This window comes from Caenorhabditis elegans, chromosome II, assembly GCF_000002985.6.
Source record: "Caenorhabditis elegans chromosome II".
NCBI classification, from domain to species: Eukaryota; Metazoa; Nematoda; class Chromadorea; order Rhabditida; family Rhabditidae; genus Caenorhabditis; species Caenorhabditis elegans.
Genome location: NC_003280.10, coordinates 8,484,164 through 8,510,155, shown reverse-complemented (window position 1 = coordinate 8,510,155; position 25,992 = coordinate 8,484,164). Strand labels below are relative to the sequence as shown.

Genomic DNA, 25,992 nt, shown 5'->3' with positions numbered 1-25,992 from the left:
AAATTACTAAACGTTTTTTAATGGTGTGTCAAAGTAAAAAAAAATTCGGATGAAAGTAAATCAATTTTTGGCCACAATAACAAGCTTACAAAATTACTTACTTCAGCGCAATTGCATGAAATTGCTAACTCTATAACTTTTTGTGCCATTTTTTATTTCAGTCAAGTTAGCTATTCCATCTACAGTACTATGACGTCTTCAACATATGCAAAGTGGTTTCCAAAGTTTGTTCACATTTTGCTTGCCATTGTCTAGTTTCCCTTGAGCCATTTCATTGTTGACTATTCATCAGCAAAACACCGAATTTTCAATGAACTTCATTTTTCGTTTAACCCGTTTTTTGCATTTTTCTCGGACTATGAGTGAGTTATGTGTTCCTGAAAAATTGTAAATTCACGCCCGAGTGGAAAACTTTTTTGTCCCAAACTTTTTTTCCGTTTACAACCAGAATTTTTACCAACCTATTGAAATTTAACATCTTGAAAACATTACATAAAAACAGCATTGATTAAATTTTCAAATGCTGCACCTTTTTTTCTTTTTTAAATTTTGAACTGATATAAAACAACCAACCGGAAACCTGCTCGGGACATCACAAGTGCCGTCTTATGCTTCTTCATCTTTCATCAAGAAAACTCCATTAATTTTTAAATTTTTTCTGGGACTCGTGATGGTCTTTTCTCTGCACTTGATGCTCCTTTTTAGATGCCAACATTTGAATGAAAAAGATCACATACTGAAAAATCCATGTTGATACTTTCAAATTTCTTTTCCCATTTGCTTTTTTATTAAGGAATTTTGCTTCCTTGCTTATAATATTCTTAAATAATATTCTTCATTTCTAATCTGATTTATTTTATCAGTGACGTTTTGTTTTTTTTCAGTTTTCCGTTCCAATATCATTTTCCCTCCCAACAATGCTTCAACTCATTTCATAAATTACTCATCTCATAAACTCATCTCATAATGTCTCTAATTCTCTTCAACTCTCACACTCTCTCTTCTTTTTCTCACTATTGGATCACCGGGCCCCCTTGAACCTCAAAATATGACTGGATTGACAAGTCAAGCAAAAACCACAACAAAATCACTGATCTATTTTTGCAGATAAGATTTTTGCTGAACTCGAAGAAATCTTCATGCTTCTGGTTCATATTTATTATTGAGTTTGTTTTTGTAGAAAGCTCGAAATGATTGGTAGGTCAACTTTATCATAAAATGCAAAAATAGTCTTTTGTAAATCACACTAAAATGTTTTCAACCAGTTAAAGTAATTCGGTGTTTTTCAGAATCAAACAGCACAAGCAAATTTTCTTCATTTTTTCGACGAAAGCCAAAGGATGTAAAGTTGGATATGAATGGAAATGGTCTTGTTAGTCCTCATGATGGTAAGCCATTTTTATTTGCTCATCTGGATCCAGAATGTCTATGTTGTAATACCTGTCATAAAACGTTTTTGGTAAATGTTTAACGTGCCTATTATTCTCTAAGTTATATTCTGATTTTCTGATTATTAAAGGGATAGTTAATTGAAACATTTAAATTATCCTACCTTGATAAATTTATTTCTCGATTTCTTTTTCTGCTGTTGTTTTCATTTTTGTCTTAAATTTCACACTTCCATCAATAATCTTCCTCTGCTTCGGACATTTGTGTGCTCTTTTGTTCTACTTCAAATATTTTAAGGGTCCTTCATAATTTTCTATTATTTCTGAAGAAAGTGCTTCAAGTTTCCGCATTCTTCCAATTTTTCCAATTGTTCTCAATTTTACATTGTTCCACTCCACTTTTTTTCAATTTAATCAATATTTCTACCTTTTCCAAATATCAATTGTAACTCTAAGTCAGTTTGTCCGATTCTCACCCCTTCTCTGATCATAGTTCTTATTTTTCTCTTCGACTCTCTCAATCCTACACTATTTTCTGGAAAATTTCAAGTGGGGGTGCCGTCCCCAAAAAGCCGGCGAAATCGTCCTCATAATATTTGTGTTGCTCTTCGCTCCGTCGGCTCACCCAGGGGCTTCTGCTCCGAAAGCACTGTATATCTTCCACAACGTTTTTTTGAATGCCTTTCTGCTGACACTGGGGTTAGAGTGTTTTTATAGTTGCAAGTCAAGGGGGGAATTCCTTTGAAGTAGACAGTCTACCCCCAATTTCACAGTTCACTTATTTTCTTCATTTTCAATACAATTTTTAAATTTGATATTGGCTTTTAAAGTTTACGTACCTCAATGATTTTCTCAAAACCACACCCTTTGACTTTTCGCAACTTTTTTGTCAAGTGTAACACAGTTTTGTGGGTTTTTCTTCCAAGAGTTGACACTCTAAAAATTGTAACGTTTTGTTTTTCAGTAACTGCTTTTCTTTTATTTTTTGTATCGAATTTTTTTGGACATTTAAATAATTTTACGATAATATTTACTTACTTAGTTAGCATTCTTGAGCTTGAAATGAACTCACCTACTGCATTGTTTAAAAATAACAAGACTTTCATATTTTTCATGACTGTACATATATTTTTATAGATTAACACAATTATGCATCAGTAAGTTATAATTTCTAACTAATCATATGCATATGCTAATGTTTGGTACATTTTGAAAAATTCCAATATATGTAATACTTCCAAATTTTAGGCATTTATTTTTTAAAAGAATTATTGTTACAGAACACCAGGACGAGCTCGAAGATCCAATGGCATCTGTATCGATTCGTGTGCGAAACGAAGAAGGTGACGATTTTGTTGTCTCTCCAAGTGACGTTGTTGATAATATCAATGAGGTTAGTTATACTTTCGAAATTATACAAATACATTTTTAAACTTCAGATAAATTCTCGGCGGAGCAGTCGTCGAGACTCTACACCTGCTTCGTCAATCCGACGAAGTCGTCCCTCATCATCTGCATATTTCAATGAGAATGGGGAACCAATTGAAGGAATTAATAGAGTGAGTTGATGGTTTACCTGATTTAAATTATCAAAGTTTAATTAAAATGTTTATTTTGAAATACTCATTCTTTACATAAAAATATTAATTTAGCCACCAAGAAAATTTAAAAGTATGGACCACATCATGATGAGATTATTCAAACCGTCTAAGGTATCGTAAGTAGATTATTGATGTTCATGTTCTCAATTATTAAAACTGGCTTTTGTGCTCACAATTCAACAATCAATCATCGTTTCTTGTTACATTGTATTTATGTCTGTACGTCAGTTTTCTCTCGGTCTCATTTACTGATTACTGATGAGTGACGTTTTTGTCTGCGTCTAAAGCTGATTGTCTTTTGGTGTCTCTAACAAACCTCGTTTTTTAAAAAATTAATTGACAATTGAAAAAAAGAACCCTTTTTAGAAATATGAAAATTATTTACAGTACAATGTTTTTCAGTGTTAAAATATTTTTTTTAAATGTGAGCTGGACTTTGTGTTGTTTATAAATTGTCCAGATTAAAACTAATATTAAAATTTTCTTGAATCCATTTTTGAAATCATATCATTTAAGGCAAGGAAATCAAAAAGTGTTCGAGATGCCGAGCCGGGATTACGTTCCATGCTCTATGGATTGTCCCAAAAACAGTGAGTTTGCAAATTAAAAATCGTATGCATAAGGAACTTTTCAGAGAGAAGGAGGAGGCGATTGCGAAAAAGCTGGCAAAAAAGATGATAAGTGAGTTTACATTGAAAGTTAAAGTAGGACAGTAGGATAGAGGAATGTAGGAACGTTTCGAATAGTTTGAAGTACACTTGCAACATGGTGTACAAACAAGAGATCAAGAAAATGTCAAGGTTCACGTAGATCAAATATGTCACATATATAGGGGAAAAAATTAAAAATGAACAGTTGAACTTTGAATAGAGTTAATGAGTTGTTGATGGTTTTAATCAATTGTTAAAACGACTGTGGTATGTTAGTAAGTCCGAGAATAAAGAACATCCTAAAATTAAAAAAAAAAACATCAACAAAATAATTTTAAGCATTCATGTAATGGGGTTTGAAATAATCTTTACAGTCAATGTTTACAGGTGGGAACTTCGCCGCGTACCCCCCGTTTTTCATAACCTATTGTCACTCAAAAAATTAAAGAAAGCGATGAGGGGTTCCCGTAACAGACAGTCCGAAAATCAATAATAACGAAAAATCCCATAAACTCCCAATGGTTGTTTCAATGAACATATCAATATTGATGGGGTTTCAAAGTTAAAGTTAAAGAGAATATACAGTTTGTGGCAATATTGAGTTGCCAAAAGTGATCCTATTACCTTTCAAAAAAAAACCAATTGATCTTTACACTGATCGTTGCGCGCCTCCATAACATCCAATATTTGTTCCACGAGGTATTACGTGTGAATGGTGATAAGTATCTATGTCGTCGTGTTGTTCTAACCGTTTTCTTGGCATCTTGAACGTTTTCCCTATCAACTGTATCTCTCTGCGTCTGTAGGTTTTTGTATATCTCTAAATGCTCGTCTTCATGTTTGTGTTCAAAATTGTAAGCGAGCAGTTGAGTACTTGACGCGCATATGTCTCTACAGTAACCAAAAAATAGTGAAATAGTGAAAGAGACACAGAAATATAGAACAATGAGCACCAGATTGTCAGCCAGTAGACTCGTGCCAATCCAATCACTTCTTGCCTTTCTAAATCATCATGGATTGTCAATGTTTTGTCTGGAATCTGTTGAAATTCAAGAAGCCCAAGACATACGAAGACATTGAAGATGATGAAGAGATTCAGTTGAAAGAGAGCAAGAAAAAGAAGAATAGAGCATCAAGATGTCTTTTACGTATTCATATTTCAATTCTAAATTCCTTGTCAAAATGGATCGACAGAAACATTCATGAAAGAACCGCGTCGAGGAGCACACAAAATTTTGTGAATACCGTTGAACACTGTAAGTTTTTAAACTTTGATTATTAAAAGTAAGCCAAGTATTGGAAACCGAACATTATCAGTATTAACTCGTGGCGCTGCAGTCTAATAGTAAGTTCGAAATTGTAAAAAATTACTGTATGATAATTATTAACACTGAAGAATACATTAAAATAAAACAGGCGTTGCAACGTGAACACAACATGAATATTCTTCTTCATGCACATAAATCATTTTGACATACGAGTCATACTAGAATCCATCGTAAACATAAACCTCAAATCTTTTACTCTTACTATTCTTGATGACTGCAGTTTTCGTCTTTTGCTGTATGATTATTTTTCATTTGGCGTATCAAACTTTTACCAAAAAGTAAATGTCTTGTGCGCGAGCATAACAGCTTGTCACATTTTGGCGCTCAAAGAGTCTTCCACAGAAATTAGATATTCGTTTTTCTCCGTCCAACCATTTTAACCTAATTAGTTGTTTTGTGTTTCTCCGCATTTTCTTCCATTTTTCTTCTGTCTCATTTTTTATGACTTCTCATGACTTTTCATGGTTCTCAGCGTTTCAAACTGTACTTTTCTTTTACGTATTGTATTGATTGTGTATTGTTTCAAGTGGTAGTATACCATGAGATAAGAGTGCAAAGAATCACCATTACGCACTACAGAAAAAGAAGAAAACTGCTCTTTTGACCCACTTTTTTTGCAATAAAAGTGATATAGTGAGTGACGTCACACAAACATATACGTATTTTTCTCTTTTTTCTTTTGACAAAAGTCACACCGACTCACTTCCCATGGGACTATTGAAAACCACCACACGAAATACTTCAATAATAGATGTGTCAGAAGTTTTGCAATTTTTAGATATCGACTTTTTAGATATCACTTGATTTTTTCTTTCAACATGTTTTTATTAAGACATCAATTTCCAATTTTAAGCTTCTAAAATCCGAAAGTCATTTTCCAATGTGTAAATTTAGTCTTAAATTCACGGAAAATAGTTTGGAAACCAAAAAAAAAACACAGTTTCCATAAATATCATTTGAAAAATCATTCCACCCAATTTCCCTAATAAAAAAATAATTTGGACATTCTGCACTTTCTGGCAACAATCTAGCAGCAAAAAAATAGTCTTGCAATCGGAACAAAAAGAGGAAATACGGTTTATAATGTTTTCCATTAGAAATAAGTTCTAAACTCACAGACATTTATTACAATTAGAAAGTTATGAACTAGAACACAAACTTCAAAGATTGAAAGAACACTAGGGAATTGACGGAGTTAGTCTGACGCGTTCAAAAGAGCACTAAATCAAGAATCTGAAAAGGGAACACGCGACATTGCAAAGACAAAACGAAGAAATAGAGAAGTAAGCCATGATTGTCATGGGAGGTACCTAGATTAAAACAGAACGACTCTTCCAACATGATGATTCTTAACTCTTTTGAAGACATTTTGTCGTCTATTTCCCAACGGAGGAAACGTTTTACACATGCACACACACACACAACTCTTCCACGGGACACACCCATATGTGGCCCTATAGGATGTTGAGGATATATATCAAAAAACGAAAAGTTGAGCAGTAGACGAGGAAGACTAACAACTCTTTCTCCCTTATTTTACTACATCTTTTGATATCTTACTCATAATCTTCAAGAAATGGTAGGTTCTTCAAACCAACCAATTTTTCATATTGTCTTGTAGATCCTGGTATAATCCATCTAATTCAACTTGACATCTCGATCCCTCCCAATGCATTCTAAATAGAGTTTGAATGTGGAATTCAATGAAAATAAGAAGGAAATTACAATTTCATAAAAATCACCAGAAATTTTTCGACTACGACACAGCTGACGAAAATTGTTTTGAAAGTATTACAACAAATTTTTAAATGCCCATATCCCTTGAGGCAATATTGTGAAAAACTGTAAAACTTGCCATATAGTTGTCTCTTGTTTTTTAAAAAAGAGTTGTCATCGCAAGAAATAAAAATCAATGTTTCGTCCATAGTGTAATTAATTGTCTAATGATATTTTCAAAATGAACAGTTTTTTCCTTTCAAAGTGGAGCAACAGCGTGCAAAAGTAATTGACTAAGTCGAAAAAGCTGGGAAAGCTGTTCTGACACCAAACTTTTGTATTAAAAAGTTATTGTGTAATTAAGCTTCACCGTTTTCAACTCTTTTAGGGTTCGTCTCGTTTTATTTAACAAATTTCTTATGTTGTATTGCTCTTGATTTTTCATTTCTTCTTTTAAGTTAAATAAACTCAAATTCAAAATTCAACACCTATTTTTTTTTTTGAATATTTCAAGTTTTTAATACATACCAATGGGATGTACCCGAGATCTGTCAATTATTTTCAATTAATGGTATTTGATACTTTTTATCTTCACTTTTATGTGCAAAACACACAAAAAGAGAGGTGAAGCTTATATGAATGTTCCACAGCAGTTTTTCGTTTTTACGGCTCATTTCACATATTTCATAAATATACAACAAGCTCGTATGTGCGCATTGTTTTATATTCGCTCGGATCCTTTTTTCTATATATTTTTTGTTTTAAAATAAAACAAATCCTCGCATTTTTATCGGATTTTTATTTCACAACAACAACCCAAAAACAAGCGAAGAGTGAAAAATCATTGAAAAATACGAAAAATGGTGAAAAACGAATGCATTTCAAATGGGTTTTGAATGTTCTCCTTCTTTTTGCCTATTGAGTCAGATACATCACACTTTAATATAGAAATATCATATATTTTCCACTCATATTTTTGATTTTTTGATCGAGTGTTTTCCGTACTATTTGAAAGAAAAATGGTGTGACGTAACACTAATTTTTGCGAAAAAAGTAGAAATCGTAAATTTTAAATTCCACATAAAAATGTTTTTGTTTCGAAGGGAGTATATGTGTTTTGACAGCCGCCTCTCTTCTCTTTAGGTCCGTTTTTGTCTTTTTTAGTTTATTCTTTGACATGGTGGCAGACAGCATTTCTCCCGATTTCAACAATCAGTTCTTTGTTTTTTCTGTATATTTATTTTAGCACACCAAATTGATTAACTCTAACAGTTTATATAAAGCTAACAATTTTTGATTGATATACGCATAGAATCTTTTTTCTATATTTCATCATTAGAAATAAAAATTTGATAAAAACTAAAGACAACCAAGATATAAACTATCGAAGTGCGGTAATATGGGTGCAATATTGATAGTTAAAGTATACTTTGTAGGACCTTAGAATATCGGATATGTAATTTACTTTTGTAGTTCCGTTTATACTGTTCAAAAATTATTCCGTTCATAAACAAATTCACACTAGCACAAGTGATCCAAAGGGATATGACTTTGATGTTATCAAAAATTATTTAAAAAATGTATCATAAGTTCCCAAGAACATAAAATACTTGAACCTACAGTATGAATATACGAACTCTAGCATTTTTCTTTGTTTTGTCAATTTATAACTTTCACGATATCAAACTACCGTTTGCTTTAAATCCACTCCCTCATTTCCCCAATAACGACACATTTCAGATGTTAACCCCCACTTTCCACATCACTAACCCAGGCGTGAGCCTTCAGAAGGCAAAGTCCGAAGAAGTTCCATCGACATCTTCTGAAGGCAGCACTTCTCCCGTCCGTCGTCGTGCACTAATTCGTCAATGTGCATCTGTGGAACCTCTTCAACAAGAACAAGCATCACCGAAGCGACTCCGCCCAAGAAGTCGTCTTGAAAATTTGAGAAACTTTTTTCCAAAGCACTTGAGAAGTGTTACAGTGTCACCAAGCAAAATTCGAAGTGAAACGATGCATAGTCTACATAACTTGCATAGTATTACTGTAGCTACTGTAGCCGAGCCTGGATTATTGAAGAAAAGTATCAGCGAGTTTGTGATTGGATGTGAGTTTTGCTCGAAATTTTTTTTATTAACAACAAAAACTTCCCTGGAAGTTTACTTTACCTTCAACTTTCAAATTGGTAAATAATATAGGTTCCGATTTAGGTTAATCAATACATTATATTTAAATTTCACTGCAAGAGCCCACTGGGTTTTGAAAAGAAATTATTAAATCTGGCACCTTCCTATATTGAAACTTTAGTCACTTTTTTTGAGGTCGAGCTTTTCTTTTTGTTTCGCAAGCGTCTTTTTTTTTATTATACTGGACACATCTAATCTTTTCTGTACTTTGTCCAGAAGTACTTAGTTTTCATAATCCAACTTCAAAGTGAAGTCAAGTGTTCATATTTCATTTGCAAAAAGAAAAGGAAAACTCCTCCACAAAAAAAGTTCCCGAAAAAGAAAATGTTTCGTTTTACCTAATTCTTCCATTTTTGCCTTCTCTCCTAATTAGTCTTTCGACTTACTCTGGCTATTTTCGGTTTGAAGATGAACTGAAAGACAAGCGAAACCCCTGAATGAAATTAAATCTACAAAAGTATATTTTAAATTTTACACAAAAATTGAAGGGACAATGGATATGAAAGAGAATTTACTCGAGAAGAACGAAAAGAACAACAAATGTATGTCATATCGTACGTATCAGATTTCAAATCTCCCGCAGATTCTTCTCCTCTTCCCGCCAGCACTTTTGTGCGGCTCCCGGCGGCTCCCGACGACGCCCAGGCTTTGAACTGATTGTCTTTAGCCTTTTTTTTTTGAAAAAAAAAATGCTCAACAATTTCATCTACTTTTAGGGTTGTACAGTATAAGCTTGTACTTTGTAAAATCTATAACTTCTCTAACTCACTGAGAGTAAACACTTAACCTAATGATTGACACAAGTGATTGCCCGAATAACATTGTACTCATCTACAGTAACCTTACCATATAATTATATCAAAGTAGGCAACATGTAGCTTTTAGAATTTTTGAATCCCGCGAAAAAAATGCCCGTTCAAACCTTTTCATCTTCGTCTCAAAATGTGACATCTTCCCGAACGGACAATTTCAAGAACCCGATGACGAAGAACGATGTTTCTTTATATCCGATTTTGACATGTAATTTCGTATTTTTTCGCTCATCTTTCGTTTTCTTCGTTTTCGTTTTTGCGTTGAATTGGCTCATTTCCTGTGTTTGGTCTTCCACACCACCACAACCATATGGCCCATTTTGAATCGTATCAAATTTCGAGTGAAGAAGACGAAGCGGAAGAAGAATAAGAAAAAAGAAGTCGTCTTCAAATACAAACATTGTAGATGAACGATATGAAGGGAAGAGGTGACGTATTCACCATTTATCCAATATCGTTGTCTCACATTTTCATATATTTTTTTGTATTTTTTTCTATATTAGTGAAATTATTCATAATTAATAATTCAGTAGCTTAGCAAAGTTATTTTTTCGGTTTAAATGACAAAAACTGCTTCGCCCAATGGGGAAAAATTTATTAATATTAGCATAAACATTTTTCACCTTTCTAAAGTGGACTTCGCTTTCGTCATAGCTTTTTTGTTATACTCTCAATTTCACACTCAACACATTCTTTTTTCTATCAATTACAGCATGACATCCCTGCTGACTGCATCCTATCACTCGCTACGGTCAAAATCACCGATCAGTGAGTTGATTCCAGGACTCAGACCTTCAACTTCCACCGCGCTGAGTACGTTTTCAGTGAACTATTGTAATTTTGTCTGGACATATTGAGCAAGAACTTTACTACGGCAGCAGCTGATAGTCAAAAATGCATTAAGACAAATTAAAACCGTAGTTAGGAGACTAGTAAAACTGCATTGCTCCACTGAGCATTAAAAATACGTGGGATGCCTATCGTCGTACTCAATCCTTGGCTGAAAAAGACTACTACAGATCACCTATCCCTTTCCTTTTTGAACAGAATGCACTCAAAGTGATAAGAAGTAATCAACGGGGTGGCGGCGACGGCGGCGATCCCTGTGCCTTTGCTCCCGCACCGAGCCGCCCGAATCCCATGGTTCATTTTGTCGCTGTCTCTGTTTCTCTGCTTATACAGCCTTCTGTTTCATGTCTCTGCATCCCAACCTCCTACTCTTTGGAGTTGTTTCCCGGAGCATCTCCTGCTTCCCGGAGAGCATCTCACGGCACATGGCGCAGCTGTCGTCAGTAGGCTGCGTCTCTCTTGGATAGGTACATTTGCCTTGACTCGCCCGCGGATGCGGCAAACCAAGGTAAAGAAACTGAGAAGAAGCAGGCAGAAGAAGAAGAACGAGGATAAGACCGGAGAAGAAGCACACTCACTCTTACTCTCCTCTTATTGTGCTCCATTTCTCTACTCATCCGTTTTCATCAGTTATCGATTGATCTATTGAATCGTCGATTCACTGATAATTATCTGAAAATTCCGATGACGCGTCTATGAAGTCTTTATTCTCATCTGCAGCGCAGCGCAATGCGCACCAACAACCGGGACCATCCAACGATTATGATTCTAGTAACAATAGAAACTTGCTCACAGTCCCGGAGAGCCCGATGAGCCGGCGAAGAGAACTTTCCGAAGTTTTTGATGACTTTCGGAGGAAAAGTATCTCTGAGTTGAGTCTAGTGATGGATGCTCTTAGAGGTTCCCCTTCGCCTGGATCCTCACAGTACATACATCCTGAACGGGCGTCTCAGTCAACTGGAAATCTCAATCCGCCACAATCAAAAAAGGGAAAAAGGCGAAGAAAAGTTCAGAAGACATGGCAAGCCATGTCACCTGGAAACTTCTCTAAGCAACTTCAACTTGGTAAGAGTTTCTACATAATTTCTTTTGTTGTTCAGCATTATATAATGTCTAGTTTTCATTAATGTTTAATTTTTCAATCACAAACGTTGTAAATCTTTTCTGCCAAAGTTCTACTAGGGAAATATGTCAGAAACCATCAGATAGGTTCCGTTTTCCAATTTTTCGTTCCTGCAACTCTGTGACAGCTGCGCACTAATGCTCCACACCGCAAGTGCTGTAACCTAAACTCGGAACTCATTTATTGATAAGTATTGGAGAGTAAAGTGACGTATGTAGGGACAAGAAAAGTGCACCTTGTGTAAACTTAAATGCAAAAACAAGTTAATAAAATACGGGATTTTTAGTGAAAACCCCTTGGTTTCAAATATCTGAAAAAAATATTTAGAAATAAACCTACAAAAACTTTATTTGGAGCATTTTCAAATTAAATCTCTATACCACACTGTACCAGTTTTTAGACATTTTGGATAAATAATTAACTGGTTGTTCACACCTAAACTGTTCTCAATAAATAAATATTATTTTTAACCCTTTTTAGTTATGCCAATCCCTTTTTTGAAATAAAATAAAACACGAGGGTTCAGTAGTCAACAAATCAAATTTCCTGTTTGTTCAAATAGACCGGGTGCTATTAAAATTCAAAAAAAGAAGAGTCGACAGATGGGGGTGGGCACCCCCCAAAATGTTTATTCTCGACTCCTCCTTATATTTTTTATACGAAAGTCAGCAGCCACGCGGCTAGATTTATAAATTTTCAAGAATTTTTCTGCTCTTGAAAAATGCGAATTCTATTCGAATGGTGCGCGGAATATGGCAGTAAAACTGTTGATCGGTATCATGAAAGTGAGCAGGGAGGAAGTATGGGAACAGGGAAATTCAAGAGGGGATTCGATTCAATTTCTCTCAATACTTTTTTGTTTTTCAGTACAAGAAGAGAAAGCGATGCAGGCAGTTCCGACATCTCCTGTGGATGCAAGCAAATTTGTGGCGTATGTACAGGAAAGAAGGAAAAAACGAATATTGTTTAAAGGAGAATACTTGGTGAGTATTTTATTCTCCTCAAAAGTTGAAAATATAAGTCAACCCCTACTTTGGAGCCATTTTTATTTGCTTAATTTCTGTACAGAATTCGAGTCATCGACTGTTTTGAATTGTCTCTAAATCAAAAAAAAGTGTCCCCCAATACTATTTCTCATTCACTCACTGCTCCATTGACAAATCGTTTCGATCCTTGGGAGCAGCCATCCTCTATGATTAAGTACCGGGACCTCATCGTCAGAGACGAAACGAAAAAAACACATAAAAATAACGGGTGAACCTATTTTTCTCACAAAAAAAAGGGATCTTTACAAAATTAGAAGTCGTGTATACATTTTCTTTAAATACAGTTTCTAGAAAAAACACAAAAACCGATATTTTAAATTCCAGATGGTAAATCGATCCATTGATAACAATAAATGCCGTTGTGACGTTGGAAGTACAATGATGGATAGGAATCCATATCCGGTAAGGACTTGTGCTCGATTTATCTGATTTTCAAATTATTACCCAGTTTATCAATTTATAAAATATTTTCTTTCAGGATACACTTCCGTACGATTACAATCGTGTGATACTTCCTAGGATAGATGGAGATGAGAATTCGCATTATATAAATGCCAGTTATGTAAATGTAAGTTGGTTCTTCGAAAATTAAAAATTTTAAAAATGTTTTTCACTCCAGCTTGAGGTTTTTTATCATTGAAATGTCACAAGTATTTAAAAAAAAATTTTTAAAGTCGAATGAAAACAATATCCGCCTGCCTACAGGCATGACGCAACTACACCTATTTTGGCTTGAATTTTTTTTTTAACTCGACCGCGTGATAATTTTTTTAAAGTTAAATTGAGGAGGGTCATATTTAAGATGAATTTATAAATCAGGTTTGAAATGGATCCCGGACTTAAAAAAATTTAGTAATAGGTTTAAAAGTCATTTCCTTCTAAAATAATTTAAAACGTTCTATTTTCAAATTTGAATCAAAATATTTGTTTTTCATTATGTGGGCGCTATTTTTTATTTTCTCAATACGTGTGAAATATCTCGTCCCCAAATGATAAATTGCATCTTTTCGGTCGTCTACCACGAGTGAGACGGATATTAACACATGCGATCAAATAATTGTGCCCCTTGCTCTCTTATGCTCCATGATTTTGAGTCTGTATGTCAGGTGTCTTTCAAAAAAAAAAAGAACACGCGATTGTTTGGGGGTTTATTACACCCGTTGCAAAACAAATTTATGACGATGTTCTTTTTTCTGCGAATAAATCGAAATCGTGTTAAAAAATTTGATGAGTCGTTTGCAAGAGAGTTGAAATGAAGACATATTACAGAGTTGGCTACGGGATAAAGCATACGTGGTAACTCAGGCTGTTCGAACAAAACCAATGAACGCCGAATTCTGGAGAATGGTTTGGGAATTAGGATCTAATTGTATTGTTATGCTTACGAAGGTTTTCGATTTTATGAGGGTAAGTTCCAGAAAATGTTGACAAACATAAAAAATATCAAATTTACAGGTTATGTGCTTACAATACTGGCCACTAACCAAGTTTCAATTTCGAGAAATTGAAGTTGAAACAACAGAAGTAAAAACATATTCTCATTTTGTGATCAGAACATTCAAACTGACAAGAACAACACCTGAATCAATTGAGACTCGGATAGTCAAACATTTTCATTTCACCGAATGGGAACTTGACTCATTTCCATACATTTCTGCATTCATTGAACTTCGTCGACGTGTTCGACAGTTTATGGAAAAGAATCCAGTTGAGGCACCTATGGTTGTACATTGCAGGTTAGTTAAATAAAAATTGTTTTATTCAAAAATGACCCGTAAATAATATTTTTACATAAAATTGGCAGTTTAATTATCAACAACTCGTTTTCGATATCGTTTTTGTGTTCGACAGTTAGCCAACTTGAAATCTTTGCATTGAACTTTTCGGCATGTTAGAGGAACTCGAGATTTTGCTTGTTTTGTAAAATCTTTCATCCAGTAATCGACCTCAAACTTATTACTTTTATTGTAAAAATATGGGGCTTTGATTCCCATTTAATTTTCTGAACTGGGACATACCTGCAGTCTGGTAAACTCCAGTAGATAATTTGCCGCAGCGATGCCTGTTTCTTCAGGACACAACCTCTTCAAAATGTATGTCGAGCACGTATGATCGCATAGAAGTTGTCGACATCTGTAGTGTTTTAATTTCAACTTTTAAAGTCTTAGTCAATTCATTTAGTTTAGTTCAATAGTCTGATTATGATATTCTGATCTTTTGAACGAAAGTTATCACATTTTAAATTAGATTCCGTTTCAAATCAGTCGCATTGGGTTCTATGAAAAAACAAACCTCTGTGAATACCCATCTTGTGTGTGCACCAAAGCTTTATAACCTCCACATCGTGGTCTACAATGACGAATGAGTGCTGGTGCCGCCCTTGCATAACATGGAAGATGTTGCAACATCTGGCAAAAGAATAAAAACTTTTAAATTTGAAAGAATTAAACTTTTTGACGAAAACAAAGCTAACCTCGGGGAACCGATTTCGACAGACATATTCACGAAGATTGAATTGTACTGAATAACCGCATTCATCAATGCATTGACTATGTTGATAATCTAGCATACAGAACATTTCAAGATCTCTTTTTTCGACAACACTAGGAACATCTATGCTTCCGAATGCCATATGAGCCTTGAATATATTCATTATAGTTGGCTATAGTTCTTCAAAAAGACTTACATTAACCATATCCATACCAATATTGAGTTGATTATTACACTTCTGTAGACATTTCGCATCATTCACAACCTCATCCCGTCTTCGAGACCCGTCTACTGAAAACGAGAATTTGTCCCGTTTTGCACTTTTTCTCACCCTTTTAATGTATAAGACAACAAAAAACAGAAAAAGCGTCTAGATGGGATAAGAATTTCAAAAGAAAGTGTAAGTGAAAGTGACCATTTAGATGGGTATCTATAGTGTCTCTTTTCTCTTTTACCTGAACTTTTCCGACTAGTGCTCGAGTCATCGGTAGAATCATAGTCCTCATCATATTCTTTTTGAATTCTAGCCAAAGAAAAGCCTGTTGGACCACGTTTTCGATATCGTGCTGAAAGTTTTCGAAGTGTGAATTGAGGGTGGTAACTTTATGTTTTACCTCTTGGAATTCTGGATTCTACCAAAAAACTAAACAAAATAAGAATAAAAAATGTGAGAAGGCATAGCTGCATCTGTAAAACTGAAACAGTGGGGAAACGTACACGAAACGGTCAAAAGGACGAGATGGAAAATTGGTGTGAATTGTGGGGGACACTTGAACTTGAAAAACTGTCTGAAGGACGGAAGTCGCAGAAATTAGAAAAAAAGTTATGGAATGGGGAAAAATTGACTTTAAGACATTTGAAAGGTGTTATTTAGAGGTTGCAAACTTTCGGAAATACTTGTTGTTAAAGTTAAAATGTATGTAATTTGAGAAAATCCTAATGATCTTTTTGCCAAAATTGTTTTGAAAACAAAAAAAGTTTTTGTGAGAAAATGAAAAATGAAATGCTGGTACTTCTGCAAAATAACAAATTTCTCAAAAAAAAAGAAGTACCCTCTAATTTTTCAACAACAAATTACCCCCAGCCGTCGGAAAAAAACAGCTACAAAATTTGAGTATGCTTTCCAATTTTTTTTGGTCTTCAGTCTGCCTGTCACTCTTTTTCCACCTAGTTTCTACCTTTTTCGACCATAATTACATGTCATCTGAAGAGACAGGTCGAGAGGAAAAAGATGAGGAATTACAACGAGCTATTCAAAAAAAAGAAGAAAAAACCGAAGAGAACAGTTGGTAAAGCAGATGCTATCCGAATTCTACAACTGGTCACTAGTAAATCAGATATAGTCATAATACACGCATCTTGAGAAATAAATTATTCTGGCTTTATGGAAGGATGACAATCTAAATGCCACTGTTTTCATAATATTTTCAGTTTGGAAAACTTTTCTTTAAACTATTATCCATTCAAGTTGTGGAACAATTTAGAATTATATTAGTTGTTAATGCTAAAGTTTAATGCAAAATAAAGAGTTCAGTATTGCACGGGTTTGAAGTATTTATTTTTTAATGATATTTTTTACCTGAATGATTAACTATAACTAAAATCTTTAATTAAATTTTTATTTATTATTTATTTAAACAAACACTGAAAATTTTCAAAGAACTTCCAGATTTACACCTGAATCATTGAAACAATGATTGAAACAAAAAAGAGATTTCCAATCCAGAAAAAAATGGGCGGAGCTCTGATTTCGAATTCCGCCACCTTTTTTTGATATCGAAAAGCGGCATCTTAAGTCATTTTCGGAGTCAATGGAATGACTGAAGAGGGCATACGATTAGCAGTCAAAGTTTCAACTTCTCTCACATTCAATTAATGCAACCCATGTCCTTCCGTTTTCCTTATTATGAGGAAAACGGTAGATTTATGGATTTGGATTGAATCCAGAATAAGATAATTCTAATGAGAATTGGACAAAAAATATATTTGATGAATGTGTCAAAATGAGGACATCTAGATTTTCGGACAAAACAATAATTGAGAGTGGGGGATTATGCGAAGATTTTAAAAACAAAAGTCAATATAAAATTACTCGAAAATGTTTTTTTGAAATCGTAATGTTGGAAATGAAATAATTTTTGTACTGTTTTTTTTGAAAAGTTATCCAAGAACAAAAAATATTTGTACCCACCTACATACATGCATGGCACACCTCGCTTTTGGAAAATGAGGCTTAATTGCCATAAAAAACTTGACTCAACTTATAACTTTCTTTCTGTCCATACACTAAAATAAATTTGAATTATTATGAAAATAATAAAAATCGGTGTTTTCAGCAACGGTGCTGGTCGGAGTGGTGCTTTCTTAGCACTGGACGCCAACTTGGAACTAATGAAAAAGACAGGACAACTGGATTTTTTCGAATATGCCAAAACGCTGGTGAACTCGAGGCCTCACCTTATCGACAGCGTCGAACAGTACATGTTCATTTATGAAGTACTTTCAGAGGTATGTTCGATTGGGCATTTGAAATGTGAGGAAGAAAACGGGACGGATTAGAAAGTTATGATGAAAGCACTGTTATGAGGGGAAGGCATGTCCTTGAGAATCATACTTTTGCTATGAGAATTTAGGATTAAGGTGTATCGAAAGTCATATTGGATGCTTACAAATATATACTATCCCGTGCGAGTTTAAGTAAATAAATAATAAAAATGAGCGTCACTAAAATATTTGATAATCAAAAATTCTTTTCAGGCAGTTATGTGCAATGTTCAACCAATTGAGATGCATTTACTAAAAGAGCGAAGCAGTATGTACAAAGCAAAAAAGAACCGAGAACTCCTGGAAACTCAAGAAACGCATGAAAACAAGGTTAGTAGTAATTTATAATTAAGGAATTTGAAGAAAGTTAGGAAAATGGGGAAATGAGAGAAATTCAAAGAAAGAGAAAAACGGAGGAAAACAACTATCCGTGAGGATCGAGATCGGGATGAGACGATTAGCGCGCCTTTTTTGTGGGTTTCATGGAGGAGGCTACGATAATGATTTTTTCTAAGGCAGAAAATAAAAATATTACTGTTTTATCCTATCTCTTTATTAATGCGGCATTTCGAAATCAATTTTTGTAACACAAAAAATCAAAAAATCTGTAGCCTGGATTTCTTATTGTTTTCTAAACTTCTACATTTATTTCATAAACTGAAGTCCCGGTGCACTTTCTTTTAAATTCTGTTAATTAAATGAAAGCAGAAAACGACTAGGCTTTATGATACGGTCATTTGAAACAGTATCAAATAGGGTTTATGATGTACTGACACAAACACAGCAAGGGCCTCCGAACTAATAAAACTTTTTATCACTTTTTGTTCATTTCAGCTTCTGATGCATCTGACGCCTACATTGAGAATCGGAGACTGCGCTGGTGGGCATCGTCTCGAGAATCGAGGAAAGAATCGAGATGTTATGGTTGTACCTCGTAAGTTTCTTTAATGATAGAACAAATGTTCATAATCATATTTCAGCGGACCACGCAAGACCATACCTTCAAACATTACACGGAGAAAGTAAAGACTATACATATATCAATGCAGTTGAGGTGAGATAATTTGATAAGAACATATCAAAAAGATGGACAAACTGGTATTTATTCTTGTTAACTTTAAGGTCGATGGTTTCACTAGAAAAGCCGAATTCATTGTAACAGAATGGCCAAAACAGAGCACTGTCGATTCGTTTTGGACTTTAATTTATGATCATGCATGCCACACGGTGGTTAATTTGAGCAATCAAGGATCACAGAGAGTGAGTTCTTTATTGAGTAAAAATAAATTAAAATAAAAAGAAAAATCATGGAAAGTAACTTCCAAAAAACTTTTTTTTAAATGGACTTTCCATGTAGGTACAAAACTTTCTAGAAAGCCAGTATTAAAAAAAGATATCTGTTTCATACGTATCAAATAAAAACTCGTTCGTAAGTCACCTTCAGTAGAACTCGTGCTTTGTAAGCACGCCAATAGGCTTTGTATCTGCCTTCAGAAAATTCAGAAGAAATTATTTGAAAGTACCAGAGCACTAAATTTTAAACAATATTTTCAATTGTTCAGCACTATCCCTCGTTCATTCACAACAAAGGAAAAGCAAACTATGGGCCATTCATTGTTGAAATTATGAACTATCATCAGTATCCTGCAATGACAAGTCATATGGTCAAAGTAATGAAACGGGTTAGTATTTTCATGATTTTGGAAACAAATTTAACTTTTCTTTTATTTGCTTCTATACACCATTTTCATTTCATCTTCTTTCTTTTGGTTATTATGAGTGTTTTTGTTTATTTTTTAAATTTAATTTCAAGTCTCAAAGAAAAATCAAAGACAGGGGTTTTTAACCAAAAAAATTCCCTGAGTTTAAAACGAAAAACAGATCGATCCACCGAACGCGCGTTCTGCTTCAAAAATTCCGACACTCGAAGGAGTTCCTGGTTATCAATCACGCCCGGATATTATTCCCGGACAATCGTTTAGATTTAAACCAATGTATCGTGGAAGATTCCGTGAACCACATGATTCAACGTCTTCTGATGAAGAAGATGTAATTCCATCCACAAATTTATTGCCTCCAAGACCCGCTCGAAAAACTTCAAGCAGTCAATTTTTGAATTTACCACGTGGTTCTGGTCTGAAACGAAGGAGCCGATCGGCAGAGGATCCATTTCGAGAGGTGCACTTAGAAGTGTTATTGGAGTAATTACTATGCTTCCAACACCCCTTTGTACATTCCGGTCATTTCCCAAAATTCCGCCGTTCCCTGGATTCAAACATTGCTTTATTTTTCCTTTTTTATTACCAAAAAACAACAATCCTTTTGAATTTCCATTGTACTTACAACTTGTGATTTTGTGCGTGTGTCGTTGACCCAATGAATTCACTGAGGCTAAAGTCAAACATAAGCGTTGGATTTTTTAGGGCTTTATGTAGGTACAAAAATGCCTATCCACTGGGCATTTTTTGCTTGCAAAATAGCTCTAGATTTTTTGATTACTTTTTTTTTTGAACAATAAGTTTAAAAAAAAGTGCCAATTATAGTTTTTTTTCTGAAACGAAGAATCTGCAAAACCAAAATTTATTGAAATTTATTGAACTTTTATTGGCTATTGAACTGGTTAAATTGGATTCCCTACAGTACCCCCCAAAAAAATCAGATTTCCAACTTCTCTCAATTAAATATTCTTTGCAGCCCCACCAGGTTCCGCCAATGAAGGTCGACCCTGAGGGTAAGGGGGTGTCAAAACTAGTGAGTTAAACAACTTGTCACGTAGTGATAATCAATATTAAACTACGCACTTGGTGTTTTGCCACGTGTCGTCTGATAGTGCAGTGATATCGCCTTTTTGAACCTGGTGGGGAACTGTGTCCGAATTGTCTCATTGTCTCGTCAGTATAATAAGTTCAAACGTCTTTTATTTGTGGTCCATGTTTTTCAGAAAGGAGCAGCCGATATCAAACGTCTTCTAAATATACGCAGAGAGAAGGCAGATCTTCAAAAAGAAACAACTAAACAAATTCAAAAGCTGGTCTCTTTTTTGTGATTTTTTGTTATGTTTGGAGCGCCTTAACAAAATGCTTATCACGCTAACATTAGGTTCAAGTTGAGAAAAAATGAATGCAATTCTCTGAAATCTCTTTAAGACCTTGTTTCATATTCTCTCAACATGACCTTAATCTTTCAGTGTCTCTCGTTGTCTAACTCTCTCTCAAGCTCTTCTGCTAATTTTGTTTTTCAAAGTTAAGGAAATCGTGATTTTTGAAAATGGGAAGATTTTTCAACCATATTTTAAAGTTACTGGATTCCAACTGTTTGACTCTATCCAATCCCCTTCCAGCTAGTATCTGATTGTAGAATTTTTTCAAAATAAAATTCAACAAATATATTAAGCCACCTCACTGGTTTCACAAATCCAAACCTTAGAACCAACAAAAATTACACATCTCACACAGAAAAATCCCAAAAACTAACCAGAGTGATGGTTTTTCCCTCCACTTTTAGCTTTTAAAATTCTTTAATAAATTATCGTTTTTAGACATTCATGATCAGCGACATCATGGCCACTGGAGCACAAAATCAACAAATTGATGCAGAAGTTCGAATTTGTTGCGTTATTCAGGTTAGTTTTTTATGAACAATTTGATAAATTAAATAGGTTTCTGACTTTGTTATTCCAAAAATAATTCAGAAATATTTATTGATAAACCTTAAAATGTTTTTTGAGGATGTTAGGTTTGTTTTTTCTTGAAAAAAAAGTTGATTTCAGGTCAGAATGTGGCCTATTGAAAACAAAGTCCCACTGTCAACAACTGGCCTCATAGATGTTATCAAGATGGCCAGAAGTTGGAGGAAAAGAGCACCAGATCGTCCAGAAACCAAACCAACTATTGTCATGTCACAGTAAGCCTATTACCAAAAATGATAAGGCTCATCAAAATTATTTTCCAGTAACGGAGTATCCCGAGTTGGTGTGTACATTGGAGCAAACATATGCATTGATCAAATGGATATTGACCATGAAGTTGACGTTTTTCATGCAGTCAAAATGATGAGGATCAATAGACCACAGTTGATTGATATGAAGGTATAAACTTATTCCAAAATATCTTTGACCTTATTGTTAGTTAATTTTCAGGATGAGTATAAATATCTTTACGACGTGATGTTGCATTGGTACATGACAAATCCCGACTATCGAATCTATGACAAAGAAGATAGTGAAGATACGGACAGTCAAAAAACATCTCGACCGCCGTCAAATCGTCATTCAATCAAAGAGAAAAGCTCGTTTAGGGTATACTTTCATTTGCACTCACAGTTCTGAAAATTTAAAATTTAAAGAAAAAAAATTAAACGTACTCTAAACATCCCATTCTGAAACTCAAATTTCAGAGTAAATTCTCATTCCGTCGACGTAACACAACTCGTCAAAATGAAAATAACGCGGTAGATCAACGTGTGAACAGCAATTGATTCAGCTCGTTTTTTCGAGAATATTCAATTCTTAATTCAGTTCCTTCAACGGGTCGTTCTATTTCACTCAACAATTGTTTTCTGATAGATTTTATTTTGTTTGTAAAATATTAATATTTCTAAATATAGACGTTTTCCATTTCTTCCCCTCTCACCCTTTCAGTACAGAATGGTTCCACTTTTCACACAACATTAATACATATCAAAAATTATTGTTCTATGTATGCATATATTTTTTCTGTGTATTCTCTTTGATAAGCCTTTCTGGTTGTTTATCAAATCAATGCTTTCAGTTCTTTTCACTCTTAATTTTTCCTGCAGCTTCAATTTTGTCTGTGATTTTCTTTCTTGTTTTAATATATTCGATAAATATTTATATTTTTAATTAATTCAAGAATTTATTTGGTTCATAAATAAATATCGATTCATTCAAATATTCATAAAGAAGTTTGTGACTTCCCTGATAGAAATGGAATGGCTTTTGCCATAAAATTATCTCGTGATAAATAACATCCACACATTTGTCGATATCCTTGAAATGATGTTCTTGAATGTAATATTCTAAAATTATCAATGAAGATCACTGATCCAGGTCGTAGAGAAATCTCGATAGAGTTGTCTGGATTATGGCAGATTTTTGAGAACTTTTCATATGCTTCATAGAATTTAATTGTTTCCGCTGCGGAAGCTTCAGATGAATTCAGACATGAGAATGGAGCGCGATCATAGGGATTAAACCTGTAAATATATTTGGAAGGTTCTATTTTTGAAATAAAAATTTACCTAATTTGTGTAATATTTCCAAAGGAATTTCTTTCAATTACTGGTTTTTCTAAACTGACACTGTGAATAGAAGAACCTGGTGGAGAACCTTCAAGATAGTGATGAGATATCTGGAAAAAATCTGGTAACTTTTATGAGTATGTATTCCAAAAGAGCGAACATAATTTGAAAGTTAACACTACATTTGTAAATATGTTGTTTATATTGCAGCAAAAATTAAAAATCACTAACCTTAGTATTGCAAAGTATCTCAAAATCTTCTGGGCTTTCGTTTCTCAACTTCTCAGCGCAATAAAACGAATCTACCAAAACCGTATCTCCGCCAGTTTTTGCAGGTGTGAGACAATGGAACACTTGAATTCCAGGTGTCTGATCAAAATATGTACCATCGGTATGAGGCCCAATTTCATCGCTTCCGTAAGCAGTGTCTTCGTATGCAGGTTCGTCCTGAAAGATGGAATCGAACGTACAACAATAAAAAAGCTATTACATTTGTTGCTGAATTGCTGAAAACCCAAAATTGGCCAAAAAATGTGTCATGGACTGGAACCAAACTTTGGCAAAGTTTTTCCGTCGCTTCTGATGTTCCTTCTACGCCGTCTACTATGATCACACCATACTTCACTAAGTTTTTCGAAAAGCTCTGAAGAGAAAGGGTAGATCTGAAACTCGCAAGATTTATTTTGAATTTTTATTACAGAAATATTTAAAACCACAAATTGGTCAACTTAAACTCACTTTGAAATTCGCGGTACATCTTTCAAGCTTTTAGAATTCCATAATTCATAAATTTTATTATCATTTGAGACATTTTTTTCTACTTTCCCTTCTCTGATAATGTTTCCAATTTTAAATTTTGATTGATGCCCGTCGATCCAAACTATTTGCAGTGAATTTGTTGCTTCATCAATTATTACTTGATTGGAATGCTTTATTTTGGATAAGCTTGTTATATCACAGCAGTTCGACTTTCTTTGATTTGTTGGAAGATGATAAAGTTTCTGAGAAGTACAGTGATCCCTGAGCCAAACGAACGGCATTATTAATTTCGACGGGTTCCCTATAAGAAAACTATTATAAATTTCAAAGTGAAATAATAATTATTAAAAATACTGGCCTTCATTCTCATAGCGTATTTCCAGGCAATCATTTTTTGAGCGAATATTCTTCAAATTCCAGCCGGTAACCCATGTGAAACCTGATACAAGCCTTCTTTGTACAATCATGGCACCTAGCTGAAGAATAATTTTGAAGAGAGAAAGTGAAGAAGATTTCATTATATGACGAAAAAAAAGGTTTATAAATGAAGAACCAAACTACATTGAACTTTGTACAGACATGTACAATGGTAGATAGACACGTTATATACCAGCCACTAAGATAAGAAAAAGGACATTTATAGGTCATATGACAAGGACGTGAAAAATCGAATATTTAAAGTAATGTTTGACTGCAAGGCGGTTTTCGAAAGTGTTAGGAATTTATAGATTAATATTCAAATGATATACTCCTTTTTTCAATTAGCAAACGAGAAACGCTAATCTGGAATAAGTGATTCAAACTGTGTCTAGAATGTATCGATTGATGTTGCCTATTTTCAATAAAATATTGATCTCTGAAAAATAGGTTTATGTCCAGCGGAAGAAATTTAAAACATTTTATTAGTTTTGAATTTTATGTTTCAATAATCGACTAAATGATGTTTAAATTAATTGAAGGGCAACTGTATCTTATAATCCTGCCATCCTAATATGGACTTCCAGGTGCTTCTGAGTTGTCAGTCCAATTCTTTAAGAAATCTCACCCCGGGGGAAAATGTTTGAAATCAGTTCAATTGTGCTAAATCTTTTCAAAAATGTTTTTGAAATGTGTTGATAATTTTATTGGGCAGTTCGGGTTTTCCTTTCCCGTGTCCAATTTCCTTCGCATCATAATGACACTCATATTATACTTTTTTAATTCGACCAAAAATAGTTTTTCTACGATTTTTATATTCCATTCACTTTTCAATAATAATTAACCAACCAAAAGTTGAGACATTCAACAAATCTCTAAATTTCTCAAGAATTCCTACTTTTCCAAAATTTGGCAATTTGCCAAAACTATGGCTACAAATTTTGAGAAATCTAAAACCCCTCGGAATGATTTTTTCCGCTTCCTTTATGGTACAGTCACAAATTTTGTGCAGAAATCCACCGCCTTGTTCAGCAGCAACTTGTTGAAATTATGTTTCCAAGCCAATAATCAAAAAATGATAACCAGAAATGGGAACGCCCCTTTTTAACAAATCAGCTTTGATTTAGGCTTGCAGGGAATGATAAGATGGTTTCCTCTAGAAATTTGTTGATGAGATGATAAGAAACTCACAAGGAAAATACTTTTTTAGAACTAAAAGGTGCATCAAATGTGCAAAGTTCGTGTGACTGTAAACAAATTGTAGTGGTGATTATAGTGTAGACTGGGGAAGTGGAGTGGGAGAGAGATCCAAAATGTGTGAGGTTTAGAGTGGAAAGAGAGAGTGTTGGGTTGTTGAGAGAGAATACGTGTTTATTTCGTTTTTTTTTCTTACCTTCAGTTTAAAAATCAATACTTGGTTTCTGATCTAGTTGTAATTCTTTTTAAATTGTTTATAATAGTCAACAAGCATAAATTGCTTTTAATTGACAGCATTTTCTAATTTATTTGAATTTAATTCAAGACATTCGGATTTAGAAATTATAGATTATGAACTATTGAATAACTGACTATAAAAATAATGTTTAAAGAACTTCTCCAACGCCTAATTAATATCAATGTAGTTTCTACGAATGTTGCGCATAAAGAAAATAATTTTGGAAACATGTCTTTTGACACACAGTAAGTAAACTTTTAAATTAAAAAAAAAGAATTTAATGTGAAATTTAGATTTTATTTTTTTATTTGCTGCAATAATGTTTTGAAAGCCGGATCCGAAAATTGTTGCAACTTCGCTAAACATAATAATAAGTCTAGATCAATGAA

The 25,992-nt window shown here is 34.0% G+C and overlaps 3 protein-coding genes and 1 non-coding gene across 13 annotated transcripts; 1 reads left to right on the top strand and 3 right to left on the bottom strand.

The window, feature by feature from the left end:
• Window positions 1-1,099: 1,099 nt before the first annotated feature.
• Window positions 1,100-22,643, top strand: T13H5.1 (the record flags this gene model as incomplete). 9 transcript variants are annotated; one of them, NM_001129168.4, is made up of 24 exons in its annotated part: window positions 1,101-1,197; window positions 1,290-1,388; window positions 2,669-2,781; window positions 2,828-2,947; window positions 3,041-3,100; window positions 3,506-3,579; window positions 3,624-3,670; window positions 12,521-12,636; window positions 13,024-13,101; window positions 13,178-13,267; window positions 13,969-14,106; window positions 14,155-14,435; window positions 17,526-17,697; window positions 17,947-18,063; window positions 18,568-18,667; window positions 18,714-18,787; window positions 18,856-18,993; window positions 19,296-19,415; window positions 20,428-20,484; window positions 21,272-21,355; window positions 21,503-21,636; window positions 21,685-21,820; window positions 21,872-22,030; window positions 22,129-22,582. In NM_001129168.4, the coding sequence occupies 24 exons, from the start codon at window positions 1,191-1,193 to the stop codon at window positions 22,207-22,209; spliced, it is 2,595 nt and encodes an 864-aa protein (NP_001122640.1). The 9 variants fall into 9 exon arrangements, with proteins under 9 accessions (NP_001022346.2, NP_001122640.1, NP_001254154.1 ...); NM_001027175.4 differs by lacking the exon at window positions 20,428-20,484 and having other exon boundaries at window positions 1,100-1,197; window positions 22,129-22,643; NM_001267225.3 differs by lacking the exons at window positions 1,101-1,197; window positions 1,290-1,388; window positions 20,428-20,484 and having other exon boundaries at window positions 2,695-2,781; window positions 22,129-22,209.
• Window positions 14,443-15,885, bottom strand: M05D6.9 (DB domain-containing protein). Of its 2 annotated transcripts, none has more exons than NM_001027083.4 (7): window positions 15,804-15,885; window positions 15,645-15,755; window positions 15,386-15,480; window positions 15,173-15,337; window positions 14,992-15,107; window positions 14,718-14,832; window positions 14,443-14,645 (listed from the first exon to the last, which is right to left on the bottom strand). In NM_001027083.4, the coding sequence occupies exons 1-7, from the start codon at window positions 15,874-15,876 to the stop codon at window positions 14,505-14,507; spliced, it is 816 nt and encodes a 271-aa protein (NP_001022254.1). In that variant the 5' UTR covers window positions 15,877-15,885; the 3' UTR covers window positions 14,443-14,504. The 2 variants fall into 2 exon arrangements, with proteins under 2 accessions (NP_001022254.1, NP_001355504.1); NM_001368608.2 differs by having other exon boundaries at window positions 14,445-14,651; window positions 15,804-15,878.
• 21ur-12701 lies at window positions 17,602-17,622 on the bottom strand. Its single transcript, NR_051443.1, has one exon.
• gbh-2 (Trimethyllysine dioxygenase, mitochondrial) lies at window positions 22,585-24,277 on the bottom strand. Its single transcript, NM_063392.3, has 6 exons — window positions 24,110-24,277; window positions 23,731-24,052; window positions 23,483-23,654; window positions 23,224-23,439; window positions 22,993-23,102; window positions 22,585-22,947 (listed from the first exon to the last, which is right to left on the bottom strand). Exons 1-6 carry the CDS (start codon window positions 24,216-24,218, stop codon window positions 22,647-22,649), a joined length of 1,230 nt encoding a protein of 409 aa, NP_495793.2. The 5' UTR covers window positions 24,219-24,277; the 3' UTR covers window positions 22,585-22,646.
• Window positions 24,278-25,992: the final 1,715 nt, after the last annotated feature.

Excerpts from the sequence above, each read along its gene's own strand:
- M05D6.9 (NM_001368608.2), bottom strand. The coding sequence starts at position 15,876 with ATGCAGCTATGCCTTCTCACATTTTTTATTCTTATTTTGTTTAGTTTT. Across the intron at positions 15,756-15,803 it reads AGAATCCAGAATTCCAAGAG|CACGATATCGAAAACGTGGT; the intron begins GTAAAACATAAA and ends GAAAACTTTCAG. Across the intron at positions 15,108-15,172 it reads GTCGAAATCGGTTCCCCGAG|ATGTTGCAACATCTTCCATG; the intron begins GTTAGCTTTGTT and ends TTCTTTTGCCAG.
- gbh-2 (NM_063392.3), bottom strand. The coding sequence starts at position 24,218 with ATGATTGTACAAAGAAGGCTTGTATCAGGTTTCACATGGGTTACCGGC. Across the intron at positions 24,053-24,109 it reads AATACGCTATGAGAATGAAG|GGAACCCGTCGAAATTAATA; the intron begins GCCAGTATTTTT and ends GTTTTCTTATAG. Across the intron at positions 23,103-23,223 it reads AGATACTTTGCAATACTAAG|ATATCTCATCACTATCTTGA; the intron begins GTTAGTGATTTT and ends GATTTTTTCCAG.